Source organism: Gobio gobio, assembly GCF_949357685.1.
Source record: "Gobio gobio genome assembly, chromosome: 10".
Taxonomy (NCBI): domain Eukaryota; kingdom Metazoa; phylum Chordata; class Actinopteri; order Cypriniformes; family Gobionidae; genus Gobio; species Gobio gobio.
Window position 1 is genome coordinate 54,965,216 of NC_137116.1, and position 25,000 is coordinate 54,990,215.

Sequence of the window (25,000 nt, forward strand, 5' to 3'; positions counted from 1 at the left end):
TGTGTGTGTGTGTGTGTGTGTGTGTGTGCCCGCCCTGATAAACCATACATTATAGGGTTACTACATTTTTTTAAACATGTTTTGGTCCCCATGAGGAAAACAGCTTATAAATCACATTAAATTATATTTACTTTTTTTATGTAAAAATGCAGAGTTTTCTGTGATGGTTAGTGTGAGGGGAGAGAATATACAGTTTAAACAGTATAACAGTCATTGTGTCTATGGAAAGTCCCCATAAACATGAAAGTGTGTGTGTGTGTGTGTGTGTGTGTGTGTGTGTGTGTGTGTGTGTGTGTGTGTGTGTGTGTGTGTGTGTGTGTGTGTGTGTGTGTGAGAGAGAGAGAGAGATAAAGAGAGTGTGAGAGAGATAGAGAGAGTGAGATAAAGAGAGAGAGAGAGTGAGAGTGTGATGGGTAGGTTTAGTGTGTGTGTGTGTGTGTGTGTGTGTGTGTGTGTGTGTGTGTGTGTGTGTGTGTGTGTGTGTGTGTGTGTGTGTGTGTGTGTGTGTGTGTGTGTGTGAGAGAGTGATGGGTAGGTTTAGGGGTAGTATGTGTGAGCGTGTGATGGGTGGGTTTAGTGTGTGTGTGTGTGTGTGTGTGTGTGTGTGTGTGTGTGTGTGTGTGTGTGATGGGTAGGTTTAGGGGTAGTGTGTGTGTGTGTGTGTGTGTGTGTGTGTGTGTGTGTGTGTGTGTGTGTGTGTGTGTGTGTGTGTGTGTGTGTGATGGGTAGGTTTAGGGGTAGTGTAGGGGGATAGCATGTACAGTTTGTACAGTATAAAAAGTGTGTGTGTGTGTGTGTGTGTGTGTGTGTGTGTGTGTGTGTGTGTGTGTGTGTGTGTGTGTGTGTGTGTGTGTGTGTGTGTGTGTGTGTGTGTTAATCAGACCTACCCCTTCCTCCAGTGGATCCAACCATATTTCATCACCAATTCTTGACAGAGCATGAATTGCTTTTCCGAACACTAAAATCAGTAAACAAAGGTATTTATTAACAACTGAAACTGTGAGAGGGAAGTTTTATTGAGATAATATTGAGTAAAACTGTGTCATACCTTTAATGCCATTTCCTTCAATGATACACTTCATTGTTTTATTTTCCCTCGTTCAATATTTGCCACAAGAAGATTATACGCGGAACGATCTACTCGTATTATTCAGATAATGCAGAAATTCTGACAGGAAACATTGAGAATTTAAAGGATAAAAACTATAAAACCGTTTACCTCAGATTTCCTCAAGGCTGCGAGCGGGAAACAAGCGGGCGCGCGCCATCTAGTGCCCGGCAAACCGAGCGCGCGCTCAGGTTTATTTAGTATTTTATTGAGTTTTATATAATGTAATATTATAATGTCACGGTGCAGGACATTTTACCGTTCAACAGGGAATAAATAATAACCTTTCCATAAGTTAAAATAAATTAAAACGGAAAGTGTGGACGTGTGCACAAATATTTACACGAACACAGCGATATATACAACATATAGTATACTAAGGCCCATTAACAATAAGCAAAGCATTATTTAAAAATATATATATTTTAGAAGAATAAGTAATACGTCTTATTAAAAATGCGTTGTATAAAGCATAGGAACTGAATATATTGAGAACAGCGGCTGACCGGGACGATTAAACAGTAACACAAAACATGGCTGAGGATGTACACATGAACATCTCAGCTGCTACACGTTTATAAGAGAGTTATTTGCACTATTAAAATACATAATGTGTTGATATGGAAGCCGGTTGGTCCTCACTTCGCTTGAGCCTGTGTTTCGCGCTGTCTGGCCGTAGATTGTCCCGCTAGAATGGCGTGTGCGGACGGCTGGCAGACGGCGGGGCGTCGGAAAGGAGCTCGAAGGGGACCACATCCTCCTCAGCCGACACTACAGCAGGCCTCGGACTGCAAACTGGACACGCAGAAGATCACAAACGCCATGTGAGAGCTGATCTGCCACTGTCAAACCCAAGCAGTGCCACTGTTAGACATGTTTCAGTATAACATCTTCTAAATATCAGTCCCGTGTGAATAGAAGTGCATTCATCTGGCAATCATTCCAGTTCCATTTGACTTTATATGTGGATTAAATGGTCATACATGTGTTTCCCCATTCAGTGCAGTTGATCTAATTAGCATATTCATGTATAACTAGATAAAAAAGTTTCTCGACACAAACTTTAAGTTGGCTTGAAAAAGTATAGCCAGAAAGTTTTAAATAGTTTGCGTTTTAGTTAGTAGTTTAGACCTGTAATGCGGTTGCTAGGGTACTCAGTTGGTTGCTATGCGTTTGCTAGGGTCATAAGGGTGGTTGCTAAGGTCTTGCTACATGGTTGCTAGGGTACTCAGGTGGTTGCTATGGTACTCGGGTGGTTGCTAAGGCACTTGGGGTGGTTGCTAGGGTGTTGCTATGCAGTTGCTAAGGTACTTTGCGTGGTAGCTAGGGTGTTGCTATGCGGTTGCTAGGGTACTCAGGTGGTTACTATGCAGTTGCTAGGGTACTCAGGTGGTGGCTATGGTGGTTGCTAGAGTACTCGGGTGGTTGCTAAGGTCTTGCTACATGGTTGCTAGTGTACTCTGTGTGGTTGTTAGGGTCTTGCTATGTGGTTGCTAGGGTTCTCAGGGTGGTTGCTAGGATACTCAGGTGGTTGCTATGGCACTCGGGTGGTTGCTAAGGCACTTGGGGTGGTTGCTATGCAGTTGCTAAGGTACTTGGCGCGGTTGCTATGGTACACTGGTGGAGGCTAGGGTGGTTGCTAGGGTACACAGGTGGTTGCTAGGGTACTCAGGTGTTTGCTAAGGTCTTTTTCAAGCCAACTTAATAAGAAGTATAATAACGGGAGTAATAGTTGACAACATTTTCATAGTATTTTATGGATCATTGATATGTATTTCTTTCTCTATTCACTTGTGTCTCCAGAATGCCTGATAAACATGATTTAAAGGTGCAGTGTGTAGTATTAATGAGGGTCTAGTGACAGAAATGCAATATAATACACATAACTATGTGTTTATGATCTTAGAATGAGCCGTTTCTATCTACACACAACCGTACAGTGAACGGTGTTTCTACGGTAGCCCTAAAGGGACAAACTTCTCTACAGAGTGCTAGCTACTCTCTGCCGTCTCACGACCACATCTGTGTCCTGTGTGGGCCACCGTAGCTTCTCTATGTGCTCTGAAAGGGTTGTGCAATTCACAACCTCACCACTAGATGCCGCTAAAACTTACACACTGCACCTTTAAGAGCCGGTGTGCTCTACACTCACCTAAAGGATTATTAGGAACACCTGTTCAATTTCTCATTAATGCAATTATCTAATCAACCAATCACATGGCAGTTGCTTCAATGCATTTAGGGGTGTGGTCCTGGTCAAGACAATCTCCTGAACTCCACACTGAATGTCAGAATGGGAAAGAAAGGTGATTTAAGCAGTTTTGAGCGTGGCATGGTTGTTGGTGCCAGACGGGCCGGTCTGAGTATTTCACAATCTGCTCAGTTACTGGGATTTTCACGCACAACCATTTCTAGGGTTTACAAAGAATGGTGTGAAAAGGGAAAAGCATCCAGTATGCGGCAGTCCTGTGGGAGAAAATGCCTTGTTGATGCTAGAGGTCAGAGGAGAATGGGCCGACTGATTCAAGCTGATAGAAGAGCAACTTTGACTGAAATAACCACTCGTTACAACCGAAGTCTGCAGCAAAGCATTTGTGAAGCCACAACACGCACAACCTTGAGGCGGATGGGCTACAACAGCAGAAGACCCCACCGGGTACCACTCATCTCCACTACAAATAGGAAAAAGAGGCTACAATTTGCACCAGCTCACCAAAATTGGACGGTTGAAGACTGGGAAAATGTTGCCTGGTCTGATGAGTCTGGATTTCTGTTGAGACATTCAGATGGTAGAGTCAGAATTTGGCGTAAACAGAATGAGAACATGGATCCATCATGCCTTGTTACCACTGTGCAGGCTGGTGGTGGTGGTGTAATGGTGTGGGGGATGTTTTCTTGGCACACTTTAGGCCCCTTAGTGCCAATTGGGCATGGTTTAAATGCCACGGCCTACCTGAGCATTGTTTCTGCCCATGTCCATCCCTTTATGACCACCATGTCCCCATCCTCTGATGGCTACTTCCAGCAGGATAATGCACCGTCACAAAGCTCCAATCATTTCAAATTGGTTTCTTGAACATGACAATGAGTTCACTGGACTAAAATGGCCCCCACAGTCACCAGATCTCAACCCAATAGAGCATCTTTGGGATGTGGTGGAACGGGAGCTTCGTGCCCTGGATGTGCATCCCACAAATCTCCATCAACTGCAAGATGCTCTCCTATCAATATGGCCAACATTTCTAAAGAATGCTTTCAGCTCCTTGTTGAATCAATGCCACGTAGAATTAAGGCAGTTCTGAAGGCCAAAGGGGGTCAAACACAGTATTAGTGTGTGTTCCTAATAATCCTTTACGTGAGTGTATGTGTGTGTGACATCAATGCCCTGCTTCTGTAACAGAATGCTTTATTTTGATTAGAAACCCCATAACATTTCCCTGAGATGTTGATTTATAACAAACAATTAGAAAATTAGTCATATTTCTGTAAGAGTGCTAAATATGATCAGTCATTTTTAAAGAGCGAAAACCTCGGAACTAATGCGATCTCTCACACATGATGTCTCGAGGATAAATGAGATGCTGTTTTTCTTCACAGGAATGAACTGAGAGGAGAAACCTTCTGGATGGAATGGAGAGGTGAAGCTGAACTACTGTACGGTCACTAAAGTTTAAAACCAGCCCGTTTGTAACTCCTCATCTCCTCCTCCAGATGTGCTGTGTGCGCGCCTCCTGTCCCGCGCGGGCGCGTGTGTGTGTTACGGGTTGGGCAACTTTGCTTCTTGTGTCTCCGCCCGATACCAGCTCTCAATGCTGCTCCTGCTTCTGGAGACGCTCCAGGTATGCGCGCTTCATTATGGGATAAGTGTCCAATGACCAGAGGTGGACAGTAACTAAGTACATTTACTCGAGTGCTGTACTTAAGTACACTTTTTGAGTATCTGTACTTTACTGAAGTATTATTTTTTAGGGAAACTTTTACTTTAACTTCACTACATTTGAAAGACAAATATCGTACTTTTTACTCCACTACATTTCTATCAAGGCCCTCGAAGTCAAAAGTCGTTTCTGTTGCAGCTTTGCAAGTCAGTGGATGATTTTTTCTTCTTCTTTAAAAGTGTGGGGGTTTTTTGGAAAATGTAAATGTCTGGGAGAAAGAGAAGCATAGACATATGGATGAATCTGAGAAAGCCTGATGAAAGAGCTCAGTTCAGTCTTTCAGAGTTTTTTGTGCCTCTCAGATGCCAGAGCACGAGAACTGAATAGAGCTTTCTTTTGTGTTTTTTCGCACTTAAAGGGATAGTTCACCCAAAAACGAAAATGTGATGTTTTTCTGCTTACTCCTAAGGCATCCAAGATGCAGGTGTCTTCGTTTCTTCAGTAGAACACAAATTAAGATGTTTAACTCCAACCGTTGCTGTGTGTCACTCATATAATGCTTGTCAATGGGGTCTAATTCTATTAGAGTAAAAAAACATGGACAGACTTCAAATTAAACCCCGCGGCTCGTGACGACACATTGATGTCTTAAGACACGAAACGATCGGTTTCTGAGAGAAACCCAACGGTATTTATGCAAATATATCACCTCATTTCAGACGAACGCTTCAGCTCTGCAGACTGCCATCACTTCCCATAGGTGAGGTCAAAATAGCGGCCGGGTCATAGATACATACATAGATTCCTCATTAGTGCCTGCGTGGATCATGGCGTGGTTCGCTCGAATGAGGAATCTACGTATACATATCTATGACCCGGCCGGAATTTTGACCTCACTCGCAGGAAGTGATGGCAGTCTGGAGAGCTGAAGCGTTCGTCTGATATGAGGTGATATATTTGCATGAATACCATTGGGTTTCTCTCAGAAACCGATGGTTTAGTTTCTTAAGACATCAATGTGTCGTCACGAGCCGCAGGGTTTAATTTGAAGTTGTCTGTGCATGTTTTTTTTACTCTAATAGAATTAGACCCCATTGACAAGCATTATATGAGTGACACACAGCAACGGTTGGAGTAATAAATCTTCATTTGTGTTCTACTGAAGAAACGAAGACACCTACATCTTGGATGCCTTAGGGGTAAGCAGAAAAACATCACATTTTCGTTTTTGGGTGAACTATCCCTTTAAACAGACCAATACACACAAAATGTCACAATTTTCATTTTGGAAAGTATTTACGTAAACAAAGTTGATTATGTCTTAAGTGAACGTAAACAGTTGGGGGAATATCGGATGTGTATCAGTGTGTAGGATTTGTGCATTCTGCCTTAAAGTGACAGCAGCTTTGTAACTTTTAAGTATTTAAATGAGTTCAAGGTGGTCGGATGGAGCATCACTGACTGGCTTAAACCACCAGGGCATAGCGTGCATTTATACAACAATAATGAAATAATGTATTGACATAAAAAAGGAAATTTACTTTTGATACTTAAGTACTTTTAAAAGCAAGTACTTCTGTACTTTTACTTAAGTAAAAATAGTTTTTAACAACTTTCACTTGTAACAGAGTAATATTTGACTAGTAGTACTTTTACTTTCACTCGAGTAATGGAGTTGTGTAGTTTGTCCGCCTCTGCCAATGACGCGTGATATGAATCTCTCTCTCTCAGATCCCGGTGAGCGGCTGCTGTGTGTATGATCCGGTGTTCACCGGGCCGGAGTGTGACGCTCTCACAGAGCTCGGCTTCACCCTGATGACCCACAACGAGGTGCGTCACACATCCACTGTCCAACACATCTGATCTGCGGTCAGTTCTGAGCATTATTTTCCTGACAGGAGGGAAAGCGGCCAGTTTGTCAACCCACCCTGTTCTACCTGATGCATTGTGGGAAGGCTCTGTATAACAACCTGCTGTGGAGAAACTGGACCCCCCAGACGCTGCAGAACATCATCATAATCGGCAACAGTTTTCATGGCATTCAAGAAAGGTATGAGTGTCCTCGACCAATCAACAGACAGCGCACTATATAGGGGATGGGGAATGATCAGACTGTGCACTATATAGGGGATGGGGAACGATCAGACTGCTCTATATAGGGGATGGGGAACGATCAGACTGTGCTCTATATAGGGGATGGGGAACGATCAGACTGTGCTCTATATAGGGGATGGGGAACGATCAGACTGTGCTCTATATAGGGGATGGGGAACGATCAGACTGTGCTCTATATAGGGGATGGGGAACGATCAGACTGTGCACTATATAGGGGATGGGGAACGATCATACAGTGCTCTATATAGGGGATGGGGAACGATCAGACTGTGCTCTATATAGGGGATGGGGAACGATCAGACTGTGCTCTATATAGGGGATGGGGAACGATCAGACTGTGCTCTATATAGGGGATGGGGAACGATCAGACTGTGCTCTATATAGGGGATGGGGAACGATCAGACTGTGCTCTATATAGGGGATGGGGAACGATCAGACTGTGCTCTATATAGGGGATGGGGAACGATCATACAGTGCTCTATATAGGGGATGGGGAACGATCAGACTGTGCACTATATAGGGGATGGGGAACGATCAGACTGTGCACTATATAGGGGATGGGGAACGATCATACAGTGCTCTATATAGGGGATGGGGAACGATCAGACTGTGCACTATATAGGGGATGGGGAACGATCAGACTGTGCTCTATATAGGGGATGGGGAACGATCAGACTGTGCTCTATATAGGGGATGGGGAACGATCAGACTGTGCTCTATATAGGGGATGGGGAACGATCAGACTGTGCTCTATATAGGGGATGGGGAACGATCAGACTGTTCTCTATATAGGGGATGGGGAACGATCATACAGTGCTCTATATAGGGGATGGGGAACGATCAGACTGTGCACTATATAGGGGATGGGGAACGATCAGACTGTGCTCTATATAGGGGATGGGGAACGATCATACAGTGCTCTATATAGGGGATGGGGAACGATCAGACTGTGCACTATATAGGGGATGGGGAACGATCATACAGTGCTCTATATAGGGGATGGGGAACGATCAGACTGTGCTCTATATAGGGGATGGGGAACGATCAGACAGTGCTCTATATAGGGGATGGGGAACGATCAGACAGTGCTCTATATAGGGGATGGGGAACGATCAGACTTTGCTCTATATAGGGGATGGGGAACGATCAGACTGTGCTCTATATAGGGGATAGGGAACGATCAGACTTTGCTCTATATAGGTGATGGGGAATGATCAGACTTTGCTCTATATAGGGGATGGGGAACGATCAGACAGTGCTCTATATAGGGGATAGGGGATGATCAGACTGTGCTCTATATAGGGGATAGGGGAACGATCAGACTGTGCTCTATATAGGGGATGGGGAACGATCAGACAGTGCTCTATATAGGGGATAGGGGATGATCAGACTGTGCTCTATATAGGGGATGGGGAACGATCAGACTTTGCTCTATATAGGGGATGGGGAACGATCAGACTGTGCTCTATATAGGGGATAGGGAACGATCAGACTGTGCTCTATATAGGGGATGGGGAACGATCAGACTGTGCTCTATATAGGGGATGGGGAACGATCAGACAGTGCTCTATATAGGGGATAGGGAACGATCAGACAGTGCTCTATATAGGGGATGGGGAACGATCAGACAGTGCACTATATAGGGGATGGGGAACGATCAGACTGTGCTCTATAAAGGGGAAGGGGAACGATCAGACAGTGCACTATATAGGGGATGGGGAACGATCAGACAGTGCTCTATATAGGGGAAGGGGAACGATCAGACAGTGCACTATATAGGGGATGGGGAACGATCAGACTGTGCTCTATAAAGGGGATAGGGAACGATTAGACTGCACTATATAGGGGATGGGGAACGATCAGACAGTGCACTATATAGGGGATGGGGAACGATCAGACTGTGCTCTATAAAGGGGATAGGGAACGATCAGACTGTGCACTATATAGGGGATGGGGAACGATCAGACTGTGCACTATATAGGGGATGGGGAACGATCATACAGTGCTCTATATAGGGGATGGGGAACGATCAGACTGTGCTCTATATAGGGGATGGGGAACGATCAGACTGTGCTCTATATAGGGGATGGGGAACGATCAGACTGTGCTCTATATAGGGGATGGGGAACGATCAGACTGTGCTCTATATAGGGGATGGGGAACGATCATACAGTGCTCTATATAGGGGATGGGGAACGATCAGACTGTGCACTATATAGGGGATGGGGAACGATCAGACTGTGCACTATATAGGGGATGGGGAACGATCATACAGTGCTCTATATAGGGGATGGGGAACGATCAGACTGTGCACTATATAGGGGATGGGGAACGATCAGACTGTGCTCTATATAGGGGATGGGGAACGATCAGACTGTGCTCTATATAGGGGATGGGGAATGATCAGACTGTGCACTATATAGGGGATGGGGAACGATCAGACTGTGCTCTATATAGGGGATGGGGAACGATCAGACTGTGCACTATATAGGGGATGGGGAACGATCAGACTGTGCTCTATATAGGGGATGGGGAACGATCATACAGTGCTCTATATAGGGGATGGGGAACGATCAGACTGTGCACTATATAGGGGATGGGGAACGATCATACAGTGCTCTATATAGGGGATGGGGAACGATCAGACTGTGCACTATATAGGGGATGGGGAACGATCAGACTGTGCTCTATATAGGGGATGGGGAACGATCAGACAGTGCTCTATATAGGGGATGGGGAACGATCAGACAGTGCTCTATATAGGGGATGGGGAACGATCAGACTGTGCTCTATATAGGGGATGGGGAATGATCAGACTTTGCTCTATATAGGGGATGGGGAACGATCAGACTGTGCTCTATATAGGGGATAGGGAACGATCAGACTTTGCTCTATATAGGTGATGGGGAATGATCAGACTTTGCTCTATATAGGGGATGGGGAACGATCAGACAGTGCTCTATATAGGGGATAGGGGATGATCAGACTGTGCTCTATATAGGGGATAGGGGATGATCAGACTGTGCTCTATATAGGGGATGGGGAACGATCAGACAGTGCTCTATATATGGGATAGGGGATGATCAGACTGTGCTCTATATAGGGGATGGGGAACGATCAGACTTTGCTCTATATAGGGGATGGGGAACGATCAGACTGTGCTCTATATAGGGGATAGGGAACGATCAGACTGTGCTCTATATAGGGGATGGGGAACGATCAGACTGTGCTCTATATAGGGGATGGGGAACGATCAGACAGTGCTCTATATAGGGGATAGGGAACGATCAGACAGTGCTCTATATAGGGGATGGGGAACGATCAGACTGTGCTCTATAAAGGGGAAGGGGAACGATCAGACAGTGCACTATATAGGGGATGGGGAACGATCAGACTGTGCTCTATATAGGGGATGGGGAACGAGCAGACTGTGCTCTATATAGGGGATGGGGAACGATCAGACTGTGCTCTATAAAGGGGAAGGGGAACGATCAGACAGTGCACTATATAGGGGATGGGGAACGATCAGACAGTGCTCTATATAGGGGAAGGGGAACGATCAGACAGTGCACTATATAGGGGATGGGGAACGATCAGACTGTGCTCTATAAAGGGGATAGGGAACGATCAGACTGTGCACTATATAGGGGATGGGGAACGATCAGACAGTGCACTATATAGGGGATGGGGAACGATCAGACTGTGCTCTATAAAGGGGATAGGGAACGATCAGACTGTGCACTATATAGGGGATGGGGAACGATCAGACTGTGCTCTATATAGGGGATGGGGAACGATCAGACTGTGCACTATATAGGGGATGGGGAACGATCAGACAGTGCACTATATAGGGGATGGGGAACGATCAGACAGTGCTCTATATAGGGGAAGGGGAACGATCAGACAGTGCTCTATATAGGGGAAAGGGAACGATCAGACAGTGCACTATATAGGGGATGGGGAACGATCAGACAGTGCTCTATATAGGGGAAGGGGAACGATCAGACAGTGCTCTATATAGGGGAAAGGGAACGATCAGACAGTGCTCTATATAGGGGATAGGGAACGATCAGACTGTGCTCTATATAGGTGATGGGGAATGATCAGACAGTGCTCTATATAGGGGATGGGGAACGATCAGACTGTGCTCTATATAGGGGATGGGGAACGATCAGACTGTGCACTATATAGGAGATGGGGAACGATCAGACAGTGCTCTATATAGGGGATTGGGAATGATCAGACTGTGCACTATATAGGGGATGGGGAACGATCAGACAGTGCTCTATATAGGGGATGGGAAACGATCAGGCAGTGCTCTATATAGGGGATGGGAATGATCAGGCAGTGCACTATATAGGGGAAAGGGAACGATCATACAGTGCTCTATATAGGGGATAGGGAACGATCAGACTGTGCTCTATATATGGGATGGGGAACGATCAGACTGTGCTCTATATAGGGGATGGGGAACGATCAGACTGTGCACTATATAGGGGATAGGGAACGATCAGACTGTGCTCTATATATGGGATGGGGAACGATCAGACTGTGCTCTATATAGGGGATGGGGAACGATCAGACTGTGCTCTATATAGGGGATGGGGAACGATCAGACTGCGCACTATATAGGGGATAGGAAACAATCAGACTGTGCTCTATATATGGGATGGGGAACGATCAGACTGTGCTCTATATAGGGGATGGGGAACGATCAGACTGTGCACTATATAGGGGATAGGGAACGATCAGACTGTGCTCTATATATGGGATGGGGAACGATCAGACTGTGCTCTATATAGGGGATGGGGAATGATCAGACAGTGCGCTATATAGGGGATGGGGAATGATCAGACTGTGCTCTATATAGGGGATGGGGAACGATCAGACTGTGCTCTATATAGGGGATGGGGAATGATCAGACTGTGCTCTATATAGGGGATGGGGAACGATCAGACAGTGCACTATATAGGGGATGGGGAACGATCAGACTGTGCTCTATATAGGGGATGGGGAACGATCAGACAGTGCTCTATATAGGGGATGGGGAACGATCAGACTGTGCTCTATATAGGGGATGGGGAACGATCAGACTGTGCACTATATAGGGGATGGGGAACGATCAGACTGTGCACTATATAGGGGATGGGGAACGATCAGACTGTGCTCTATATAGGGGATGGGGAACGATCAGACTGTGCTCTATATAGGGGATGGGGAACGATCAGACTGTGCTCTATATAGGGGATGGGGAACGATCAGACTGTGCTCTATATAGGGGATGGGGAACGATCAGACTGTGCTCTATATATGGGATGGGGAACGATCAGACTGTGCTCTATATAGGGGATGGGGAACGATCAGACTGTGCACTATATAGGGGATGGGGAACGATCAGACAGTGCTCTATATAGGGGATGGGGAACGATCAGACTGTGCTCTATATAGGGGATGGGGAACGATCAGACTGTGCTCTATATAGGGGATGGGGAACGATCAGACTGTGCACTATATAGGGGATGGGGAACGATCAGACTGTGCTCTATATAGGGGATGGGGAACGATCAGACTGTGCTCTATATATGGGATGGGGAACGATCAGACTGTGCTCTATATAGGGGATGGGGAATGATCAGACAGTGCGCTATATAGGGGATGGGGAACGATCAGACTGTGCTCTATATAGGGGATGGGGAATGATCAGACTGTGCTCTATATAGGGGATGGGGAACGATCAGACAGTGCACTATATAGGGGATGGGGAACGATCAGACTGTGCTCTATATAGGGGATGGGGAACGATCAGACAGTGCTCTATATAGGGGATGGGGAACGATCAGAGTGCTCTATATAGGGGATGGGGAACGATCAGACAGTGCTCTATATAGGGGATGGGGAACGATCAGACAGTGCTCTATATAGGGGAAAGGGAACGATCATACAGTGCTCTATATAGGGGATAGGGAACGATCAGACTGTGCTCTATATAGGGAATGGGGAATGATCAGACTGTGCTCTATATAGGGGATGGGGAACGATCAGACTGTGCACTATATAGGGGATGGGGAATGATCAGACAGTGCTCTATATAGGGGATGGGGAACGATCAGACTGTGGTCTATATAGGGGATGGGGAACGATCAGACAGTGCTCTATATAGGGGATGGGGAACGATCAGACTGTGCACTATATAGGGGATGGGGAACGATCAGACTGTGCTCTATATAGGGGATGGGGAACGATCAGAGTGCTCTATATAGGGGATGGGGAACGATCAGACAGTGCTCTATATAGGGGATGGGGAACGATCAGACAGTGCTCTATATAGGGGAAAGGGAACGATCATACAGTGCTCTATATAGGGGATAGGGAACGATCAGACTGTGCTCTATATAGGGAATGGGGAATGATCAGACTGTGCTCTATATAGGGGATGGGGAACGATCAGACTGTGCACTATATAGGGGATGGGGAATGATCAGACTGTGCTCTATATAGGGGATGGGGAACGATCAGACAGTGCTCTATATAGGGGATGGGGAACGATCAGACAGTGCACTATATAGGGGATGGGGAACGATCAGACTGTGCTCTATATAGGGGATGGGGAATGATCAGACTGTGCTCTATATAGGGGATGGGGAACGATCAGACTGTGCACTATATAGGGGATGGGGAATGATCAGACTGTGCTCTATATAGGGGATGGGGAACGATCAGACAGTGCTCTATATAGGGGATAGGGAACGATCAGACAGTGCTCTATATAGGGGATGGGGAACGATCAGACAGTGCTCTATATAGGGGATGGGGAACAATCAGACAGTGCACTATATAGGGGATAGGGAACGATCAGACAGTGCTCTATATAGGGCATGGGAATGATCAGACAGTGCTCTATATAGGGGATAGGGAACGATCAGACAGTGCTCTATATAGGGAATGGGAATGATCAGACAGTGCACTATATAGGGGATAGGGAACGATCAGACTGCACTATATAGGGGATAGGGAACGATTAGACAGTGCTCTATATAGGGGATGGGAATGATCAGACAGTGCTCTATATAGGGGAAAGGGAACGATCATACAGTGCTCTATATAGGGGATAGGGAACGATCAGACTGTGCTCTATATATGGGATAGGGAACGATCAGACAGTGCACTATATAGGGGATAGGGAACGATCAGACTGTGCACTATATAGGGGATAGGGAACGATCAGACAGTGCTCTATATAGGGGATGGGAATGATCAGACAGTGCTCTATATAGGGGATAGGGAACGATCAGACAGTGCTCTATATAGGGGATAGGGAACGATCAGACAGTGCTCTATATAGGGGATAGGGAACGATCAGACTGCACTATATAGGGGATAGGGAACGATCAGACAGTGCTCTATATAGGGGATGGGAATGATCAGACAGTGCTCTATATAGGGGAAAGGGAACGATCATACAGTGCTCTATATAGGGGAAAGGGAACGATCAGACAGTGCTCTATATAGGGGATAGGGAACGATCAGACTGTGCACTATATAGGGGATGGGGAACGATCAGACTGTGCTCTATATAGGGGATGGGGAACGATCAGACTGTGCTCTATATAGGGGATGGGGAACGATCAGACTGTGCTCTATATAGGGGATGGGGAACGATCAGACTGTGCACTATATAGGGGATGGGGAACGATCAGACAGTGCTCTATATAGGGGATGGGGAACGATCAGACAGTGCACTATATAGGGGATGGGGAACGATCAGACTGTGCACTATATAGGGGATGGGGAACGATCAGACAGTGCACTATATAGGGGATGGGGAACGATCAGACTGTGCTCTATATAGGGGATGGGGAACGATCAGACTGTGCACTATATAGGGGATGGGGAACGATCAGACAGTGCACTATATAGGGGATAGGGAACGATCAGACTGTGCTCTATATAGGGAATGGGGAATGATCAGACTGTGCTCTATATAGGGGATGGGGAACGATCAGACTGTGCACTATATAGGGGATGGGGAATGATCAGACTGTGCTCTATATAGGGGATGGGGAACGATCAGACAGTGCTCTATATAGGGGATGGGGAACGATCAGACAGTGCACTATATAGGGGATGGGGAACGATCAGACTGTGCTCTATATAGGGGATGGGGAATGATCAGACTGTGCTCTATATAGGGGATGGGGAACGATCAGACTGTGCACTATATAGGGGATGGGGAATGATCAGACTGTGCTCTATATAGGGGATGGGGAACGATCAGACAGTGCTCTATATAGGGGATAGGGAACGATCAGACAGTGCTCTATATAGGGGATGGGGAACGATCAGACAGTGCTCTATATAGGGGATGGGGAACAATCAGACAGTGCACTATATAGGGGATAGGGAACGATCAGACAGTGCTCTATATAGGGCATGGGAATGATCAGACAGTGCTCTATATAGGGGATAGGGAACGATCAGACAGTGCTCTATATAGGGAATGGGAATGATCAGACAGTGCACTATATAGGGGATAGGGAACGATCAGACTGCACTATATAGGGGATAGGGAACGATTAGACAGTGCTCTATATAGGGGATGGGAATGATCAGACAGTGCTCTATATAGGGGAAAGGGAACGATCATACAGTGCTCTATATAGGGGATAGGGAACGATCAGACTGTGCTCTATATATGGGATAGGGAACGATCAGACAGTGCACTATATAGGGGATAGGGAACGATCAGACTGTGCACTATATAGGGGATAGGGAACGATCAGACAGTGCTCTATATAGGGGATGGGAATGATCAGACAGTGCTCTATATAGGGGATAGGGAACGATCAGACAGTGCTCTATATAGGGGATAGGGAACGATCAGACAGTGCTCTATATAGGGGATAGGGAACGATCAGACTGCACTATATAGGGGATAGGGAACGATCAGACAGTGCTCTATATAGGGGATGGGAATGATCAGACAGTGCTCTATATAGGGGATGGGGAACGATCAGACTGTGCTCTATATAGGGGATGGGGAACGATCAGACAGTGCTCTATATAGGGGATGGGGAACGATCAGAGTGCTCTATATAGGGGATGGGGAACGATCAGACAGTGCTCTATATAGGGGATGGGGAACGATCAGACAGTGCTCTATATAGGGGAAAGGGAACGATCATACAGTGCTCTATATAGGGGATAGGGAACGATCAGACTGTGCTCTATATAGGGAATGGGGAATGATCAGACTGTGCTCTATATAGGGGATGGGGAACGATCAGACTGTGCACTATATAGGGGATGGGGAATGATCAGACTGTGCTCTATATAGGGGATGGGGAACGATCAGACAGTGCTCTATATAGGGGATGGGGAACGATCAGACAGTGCACTATATAGGGGATGGGGAACGATCAGACTGTGCTCTATATAGGGGATGGGGAATGATCAGACTGTGCTCTATATAGGGGATGGGGAACGATCAGACTGTGCACTATATAGGGGATGGGGAATGATCAGACTGTGCTCTATATAGGGGATGGGGAACGATCAGACAGTGCTCTATATAGGGGATAGGGAACGATCAGACAGTGCTCTATATAGGGGATGGGGAACGATCAGACAGTGCTCTATATAGGGGATGGGGAACAATCAGACAGTGCACTATATAGGGGATAGGGAACGATCAGACAGTGCTCTATATAGGGCATGGGAATGATCAGACAGTGCTCTATATAGGGGATAGGGAACGATCAGACAGTGCTCTATATAGGGAATGGGAATGATCAGACAGTGCACTATATAGGGGATAGGGAACGATCAGACTGCACTATATAGGGGATAGGGAACGATTAGACAGTGCTCTATATAGGGGATGGGAATGATCAGACAGTGCTCTATATAGGGGAAAGGGAACGATCATACAGTGCTCTATATAGGGGATAGGGAACGATCAGACTGTGCTCTATATATGGGATAGGGAACGATCAGACAGTGCACTATATAGGGGATAGGGAACGATCAGACTGTGCACTATATAGGGGATAGGGAACGATCAGACAGTGCTCTATATAGGGGATGGGAATGATCAGACAGTGCTCTATATAGGGGATAGGGAACGATCAGACAGTGCTCTATATAGGGGATAGGGAACGATCAGACAGTGCTCTATATAGGGGATAGGGAACGATCAGACTGCACTATATAGGGGATAGGGAACGATCAGACAGTGCTCTATATAGGGGATGGGAATGATCAGACAGTGCTCTATATAGGGGAAAGGGAACGATCATACAGTGCTCTATATAGGGGAAAGGGAACGATCAGACAGTGCTCTATATAGGGGATAGGGAACGATCAGACTGTGCACTATATAGGGGATGGGGAACGATCAGACTGTGCTCTATATAGGGGATGGGGAACGATCAGACTGTGCTCTATATAGGGGATGGGGAACGATCAGACTGTGCTCTATATAGGGGATGGGGAACGATCAGACTGTGCACTATATAGGGGATGGGGAACGATCAGACAGTGCTCTATATAGGGGATGGGGAACGATCAGACAGTGCACTATATAGGGGATGGGGAACGATCAGACTGTGCACTATATAGGGGATGGGGAACGATCAGACAGTGCACTATATAGGGGATGGGGAACGATCAGACTGTGCTCTATATAGGGGATGGGGAACGATCAGACTGTGCACTATATAGGGGATGGGGAACGATCAGACAGTGCACTATATAGGGGATAGGGAACGATCAGACTGTGCTCTATATAGGGAATGGGGAATGATCAGACTGTGCTCTATATAGGGGATGGGGAACGATCAGACTGTGCACTATATAGGGGATGGGGAATGATCAGACAGTGCTCTATATAGGGGATGGGGAACGATCAGACTGTGGTCTATATAGGGGATGGGGAACGATCAGACAGTGCTCTATATAGGGGATGGGGAACGATCAGACTGTGCACTATATAGGGGATGGGGAACGATCAGACTGTGCTCTATATAGGGGATGGGGAACGATCAGAGTGCTCTATATAGGGGATGGGGAACGATCAGACAGTGCTCTATATAGGGGATGGGGAACGATCAGACAGTGCTCTATATAGGGGAAAGGGAACGATCATACAGTGCTCTATATAGGGGATAGGGAACGATCAGACTGTGCTCTATATAGGGAATGGGGAATGATCAGACTGTGCTCTATATAGGGGATGGGGAACGATCAGACTGTGCACTATATAGGGGATGGGGAATGATCAGACTGTGCTCTATATAGGGGATGGGGAACGATCAGACAGTGCTCTATATAGGGGATGGGGAACGATCAGACAGTGCACTATATAGGGGATGGGGAACGATCAGACTGTGCTCTATATAGGGGATGGGGAATGATCAGACTGTGCTCTATATAGGGGATGGGGAACGATCAGACTGTGCACTATATAGGGGATGGGGAATGATCAGACTGTGCTCTATATAGGGGATGGGGAACGATCAGACAGTGCTCTATATAGGGGATAGGGAACGATCAGACAGTGCTCTATATAGGGGATGGGGAACGATCAGACAGTGCTCTATATAGGGGATGGGGAACAATCAGACAGTGCACTATATAGGGGATAGGGAACGATCAGACAGTGCTCTATATAGGGCATGGGAATGATCAGACAGTGCTCTATATAGGGGATAGGGAACGATCAGACAGTGCTCTATATAGGGAATGGGAATGATCAGACAGTGCACTATATAGGGGATAGGGAACGATCAGACTGCACTATATAGGGGATAGGGAACGATTAGACAGTGCTCTATATAGGGGATGGGAATGATCAGACAGTGCTCTATATAGGGGAAAGGGAACGATCATACAGTGCTCTATATAGGGGATAGGGAACGATCAGACTGTGCTCTATATATGGGATAGGGAACGATCAGACAGTGCACTATATAGGGGATAGGGAACGATCAGACTGTGCACTATATAGGGGATAGGGAACGATCAGACAGTGCTCTATATAGGGGATGGGAATGATCAGACAGTGCTCTATATAGGGGATAGGGAACGATCAGACAGTGCTCTATATAGGGGATAGGGAACGATCAGACAGTGCTCTATATAGGGGATAGGGAACGATCAGACTGCACTATATAGGGGATAGGGAACGATCAGACAGTGCTCTATATAGGGGATGGGAATGATCAGACAGTGCTCTATATAGGGGAAAGGGAACGATCATACAGTGCTCTATATAGGGGAAAGGGAACGATCAGACAGTGCTCTATATAGGGGATAGGGAACGATCAGACTGTGCACTATATAGGGGATGGGGAACGATCAGACTGTGCTCTATATAGGGGATGGGGAACGATCAGACTGTGCTCTATATAGGGGATGGGGAACGATCAGACTGTGCTCTATATAGGGGATGGGGAACGATCAGACTGTGCACTATATAGGGGATGGGGAACGATCAGACAGTGCTCTATATAGGGGATGGGGAACGATCAGACAGTGCACTATATAGGGGATGGGGAACGATCAGACTGTGCACTATATAGGGGATGGGGAACGATCAGACAGTGCACTATATAGGGGATGGGGAACGATCAGACTGTGCTCTATATAGGGGATGGGGAACGATCAGACTGTGCACTATATAGGGGATGGGGAACGATCAGACAGTGCACTATATAGGGGATGGGGAACGATCAGACTGTGCTCTATATAGGGGATGGGGAACGATCAGACAGTGCACTATATAGGGGATGGGGAACGATCAGACTGTGCACTATATAGGGGATACGGCTCTGGTTGAACTGTGATTTAAAGGAAGCACTATTGGGTAGTTAAAAAGGGGAGGAGCTGCTTGATATACCCCGCCCTGTCTTCCTGTTTCAGGGGAAATCACATCAACACATTGAATAATGCTGTGTGTTTCAAGGCACTTCAGTGGGACTTTAATGCACATAGTACATTTAATGCACATAAAATGTTATTTAATGCACATAAAATGTTAATAAACACTAATATATCAATTTTAGTAAAAAAAAACACAGCTATTAGCTCAGTATTTACTACTTTATGCTGCTGAAAAGGCAAAGTTTAACCGACGTTGAGTCTTACTCATGTGTGTTTATTGTGTTAGGATGCTTCAGAGAGAGTTTGAGAGAGACTACAGCTTCCTGTCAGATGTATCCTTGACGTCTAACTTACATTCTTTATTAATATAAAAAAATTCAGCCTAGAATTGAATGTGTTTGTTCTGTTGTTTCTAGACTATGAACATCAGAAAATTTTCAAATGCCTTGACTGAGATGGTTTCAGGTGATAAGTGTGTGTGAAGAGACGCCTCTGCCCTGCTCGCTGCGCTTCCTGGATGTGTTCAATGACACAGCGCTCATTCAGTTCCCTCCGCAAAACCTGGACAAGCTGCCAGAAGCCACGTGGATTGAGCCTTCAGAGCCACTGTACCAACACTGCCCCGATCTCGAGATCATCCGCAGAGAGAAAAGCAGCTGAACATCTTTCGTTTATTTCCACTTTCTATTTTCAAAGAATAAAAATAAGACTTTTTTCTTGGGACTTGTGTGTGTTTTTTGTGCCCCTGATTAACTATGAAATGAAGAACGCTTGTTCAAACAGACAAATGAAACTTTATTTAGCTGAACATGTATTGACTTGTTTCATGGTTTATGAATGGCTTTGTGTCAAACACACAGATCTCTCATCACACTGAACGTCTCACTCAGATCCGGATCCTGCTGATGTCATAACAATACTTGATTTCGATTGGCTCTCAGTCAGGACACCATTGGGGATGTTTGACTGGTGTTCCTCTTCCTCACGATCTCCGTTCTGCAGGTGGGATTCGATCTGGCCGTTGGTTTTTGAGTGTTCTGGTTGACCGTCTGTGATCTCCTGCTTCTGTTCCCCATTGGGTGTGGCCTCCTCTGTAACCGCTCCACTATTGGTTGGCAGTTCAGAAGCTTCGTTCTCATTGGTCGATTCAGAGTTCTCCAGTTTAGCCTTCTCAGCCTCTTCTGCTGCTTTCCTCTCTTTCAGCTTCTCCTTGAACTCCATCATTTTTGTGCTTAAGCAAACAACAATAAAAGCATTCAGCCATGTTTCCATGACGGACTCTCTTTATACTTTTCAAGATCCTCGGTTATCATTAATGCAGCCGTTTTTATTTGAACCCTCTGGGGTTCTTCATTTATGGGTCACACTCAGGACCTTCGGGTCAAAAATGACCCGTAGGGCGGGATTAAGATAAAAAAATATTTGAGTAAAATCAATTTAATTTCTTTTTTGGTGTTTTGAGATAATTTTATGATTTATAATTAATATTTATGCAATAATTATGACCCATTTTTTCCCGTTGAATATAATAAAAAATTATATGTATATATATATATATATATATATATATATATATATATATATATATATATATATATATATATATATATATATATATATATTTTTTTTTTTTTTTTTTTTTTTTTTTTTATTAAAGCTCTATTTCACTTTAGAGTCAAGCCTAGGCCTCATGAAAGAATTTTTTTAATGAGATCTGTGCCATCCGGTGGACACATTGAGCATTTTTATCACGCAATAGCACATTTTTACCACTATAGTGCATCTTGCGTTTTATAAATAAAATAAAAAAATCGTAGCTTCATCGGAATGGTCCGAAACTTGGTGACTTTATTGGTACTTGGTATATGAACACCCCAAAAACAATTGGGGACAGGATTTGAAAAGTCTAAGAATCTATCTAAAAAAATAGTCACACTCAGGACCTTTGGGTCAAAAATGACCCCCGTAGGAAATGAATGGGAAATTAGTTTTTCTCTAAAACATCAAGAGTGCAAAACAGAAAAAAAGTCACACACACACACACTTATACACACGCACACACACATTTTCTTGTCTGTTTTGCACTCTTGATGTTTTAGAGATCTTCACTGTTGAGTCCTTTTTTCTGCATCCTGGCTGATTTGTAGATTGTATGCACAAAAAAACATATTTTTGCCAATTTCCCATTCATTTCCTATGGGTCCTGAGTGTGACTATTTTTTTTACGACCACTTAAGACTTTTCAAATCCTGTCCCCAATTTTGTTGGGTGTTCATATACCAAGTACCAATAAAGTCACCAAGTTTCGGACCATTCCGATGAAGCTACGATTTATAAAAAATTTTATTTTAAAAAATTCGGTCAGAAATGACCGAAGAGCCCCAGAGGGTTAAATAGATCTCACTCGTGAGATGTGGTCAGGTGTGTTTACCTGTATGAAGTCTTGAGTATGCCGTTGACCAGAGCGAGCTGCTCCAGCGTCGTGTCCTGAGACGGAGCCAAACCCTGCGGAGGAGAAACACGGCTCATCACAGAGGCAAGTCTTCACACGCCGCTCCATCAGACGAGCTGAGCTTACCTCGGGCAGAGTCTCCGCCAGCTCCACGCCTCCCTGACGGATCGACCGCTCTACACGCACAGCCTGCTGGGTAATGTTCCTCAGGAAGTCAGAGCTGCATTTGGTTTGAGGATGATCTTCGCCGCACTGTTGAGCCACACACACACACACTCAGAACGCAATCACGTCTTCAAAGCTAAAACACGACTGGCAAATGCAGAATCTGACCGTGTTCTGGAAGATGCTGAACGCTTCCTTCTCATGATTCATGCCTGCTCTGTAGTCGCCAATCACACACAGTCTCTGAGCCAGCAGATGGTGCCTGTGGACCAATCACAACCATCATGGCCTCGCAGCTTCACACAGGTCACATCACACTAACTCTAAATGAGTTTGTTCTCCACCCATTTTGGATGATTTTCATTGTGCTCATTGTAATGCATTGTTTTGACCAAGGAACCGTAGAAGCAGTGGCGTAGCGTCTGGATGCACGTGCATATGGGCCCGGGCCAATAGGGGAACTTTTAAAGAGCACCTATTATGGCATTTAAAATGTTCCAAATATTGTTTTAGAAGTCCCCAACAACAGTTTTGCATGCATGCAATGACAAAAAAGACTTTAGTTTTCTTATAATATGCATTTATTTTTACCTGTTTTGACAGCGATTCTCAAATTATTCCTTTAGTGATTCACTTTTCAAAACCCCGCCTTTACGTGACGCTAATCTGCGGTGATTGGTCCGATGACCCAGTCAGTTGTGATTGGTTTAGTCTGTGCAGATATTTTCGGAAACGGAACGCTCATCAAAGTCTTATAGTGACAGTAATTTGTTAATATGTGTCAGGAGTTATGAATATGAAAACCGCGTCGGTACCGTTTGATTGTAATATGAGCCTCAGCTGATCTCATTCATAAAAAAACTCCTCTATTCTCCTCACGAAGACTCGCGACAAATCAACATCCCTCAGGGCTTTTAGTTCAAAAGTGTGCAGATGAGGAGATATATTGATAGATTCTCATATGTCTGTGTCAAATTTCTAAACAGAGGAGTATTTTTTATTCAATACTTCCTCAAAATGCGCAGATGTAGCCTAATCATGAGCGATGGAGACTCTTATGTGTTGTTTTCAATTCATCCTGGCAGCCGGAGGGCGCTCTGTGCACATGTAGTCCATATATGATACACACAGACGAAGAAGATACCATGTGCCATAATAGAAGTCCATAATAAAAGCTTCCTGTGATCGCGAAACATGCAAATAGAGACATTTGAAGACTAATAATCACACAATCGCGACGATGTATGGTTTGTCTTCAAGCCACTTAGTCTTCAAATGCTCATCCTTGGGCAGATGAGAAAAGTTTGCTTTTGAGTCGCACTTCAGAACACAGCGTCTCGTGGCCATGATGTTTTCTAGTTTTCACTGGCGTCTTGGAGCGCAATAAGTGGGCGTATCGTATTCAAATAACTTGACAAGTTGACGTCATCTAGTCAGAGAAAAAGCTTCAGTCTTCTAACGATTCTTAAAAATGACTCAGAGTCGACTCTTACTTTTGAAAGAAAATAACTATATATACGGTGCACTATATATCGTCGGAGGATCACGGTCATATTTCAAACTTTGCAGGATGTTTTTGTTCACTTAGATCTATGTTACACACTACATGAAAGGTACATTTCAAAACTCCATGATAGGTGCTCTTTAAATAAAACGAGGGAATTAATTTTTAAATCGTGGCCACAATAAATATATATTTGTATTCATGTCATGTGTAGTAATTTCTTGTTTCTCCGTAATGTCTAATTTCTCCGTCATTTCTTGTGTGCATTTATTATTTTTTGCATCTTGTGACTGCAGTAGAACTAGGTAGGCTACTCTGTCATTTTAATACATGACGCTGCATCGACGCACCAAAAAAAGACAAGAAAACACATTGTGAGAGGTTATAGCGGCTAGACATCATCATTTCCCAGCTGAGTCGGCGATTTTCAGCTTTGCGATCAGTTGCCGATTTGTTCAGAGTACTTGCAACTGAGGAGAAGAACGCGATATACGAAAGGGAACAGAGATTAGTGGAGAGATATAACAAAGACTTGCCTCCAGCCCTTCCACAACAATTGATCGCATTCCGGGCAGCCTTTCAAAGACAAATCTCTGGGATGACAACAGTTCAAGATCTGACCAGTTTTTTGATTGTTGAGAACACCACATCTAGAGCTTAAGTGACATGCACCTATTTTATTCTCTTTTTCTTACCATCCCTGTTACTGTTGCTTCGGCGGAGCGCTCATTTTCAAAACTGAAGCTAATAAAACATTATTTGCGGAGCACCACGTCGCAAAACTACGACGTATTGCTGCCACATACATATTATATTTTTCCACTGAATAATGTAGTTATAACAACATCTTTTCTTGTAATAACGGAATGTTATTGATGATGATATTTTCTTCTGGACAT

The 25,000-nt window shown here is 45.0% G+C and overlaps 3 protein-coding genes across 3 annotated transcripts in view; 1 reads left to right on the forward strand and 2 right to left on the reverse strand.

Annotated features, from left to right (window-relative positions):
* rad9b (RAD9 checkpoint clamp component B) overlaps window positions 1–1,082 on the reverse strand; it is a gene marked incomplete at both ends in the record, with an annotated part of 23,959 nt that extends 22,877 nt beyond the window's left edge. The window contains 2 exons of the mRNA XM_079826356.1: window positions 888–958; window positions 1,049–1,082. Coding sequence (XP_079682482.1) covers window positions 888–958; window positions 1,049–1,082 — 105 coding nt within the window. The remainder of the gene's footprint in view (window positions 1–887; window positions 959–1,048) is intronic.
* The window catches only part of srrd (SRR1 domain containing), a 24,411-nt gene extending 3,708 nt beyond the window's left edge, over window positions 1–20,703 (forward strand). Inside the window, exons 2-8 of the mRNA XM_079828172.1 lie at window positions 1,788–1,932; window positions 4,706–4,746; window positions 4,820–4,947; window positions 6,718–6,816; window positions 6,885–7,036; window positions 20,267–20,312; window positions 20,446–20,703. Coding sequence (XP_079684298.1) covers window positions 1,802–1,932; window positions 4,706–4,746; window positions 4,820–4,947; window positions 6,718–6,816; window positions 6,885–7,036; window positions 20,267–20,312; window positions 20,446–20,640 — 792 coding nt within the window. The 5' untranslated portion in view covers window positions 1,788–1,801 and the 3' untranslated portion in view covers window positions 20,641–20,703. The remainder of the gene's footprint in view (window positions 1–1,787; window positions 1,933–4,705; window positions 4,747–4,819; window positions 4,948–6,717; window positions 6,817–6,884; window positions 7,037–20,266; window positions 20,313–20,445) is intronic.
* Window positions 20,704–20,753: 50 nt separating this feature from the next.
* LOC307133246 (clustered mitochondria protein homolog) overlaps window positions 20,754–25,000 on the reverse strand; it is a 60,324-nt gene continuing 56,077 nt past the window's right edge. The window contains exons 23-26 of the mRNA XM_079828169.1: window positions 22,766–22,859; window positions 22,559–22,684; window positions 22,412–22,485; window positions 20,754–21,211 (exon numbers count right to left, since the gene is read on the reverse strand). Coding sequence (XP_079684295.1) covers window positions 20,863–21,211; window positions 22,412–22,485; window positions 22,559–22,684; window positions 22,766–22,859 — 643 coding nt within the window. The 3' untranslated portion in view covers window positions 20,754–20,862. The remainder of the gene's footprint in view (window positions 21,212–22,411; window positions 22,486–22,558; window positions 22,685–22,765; window positions 22,860–25,000) is intronic.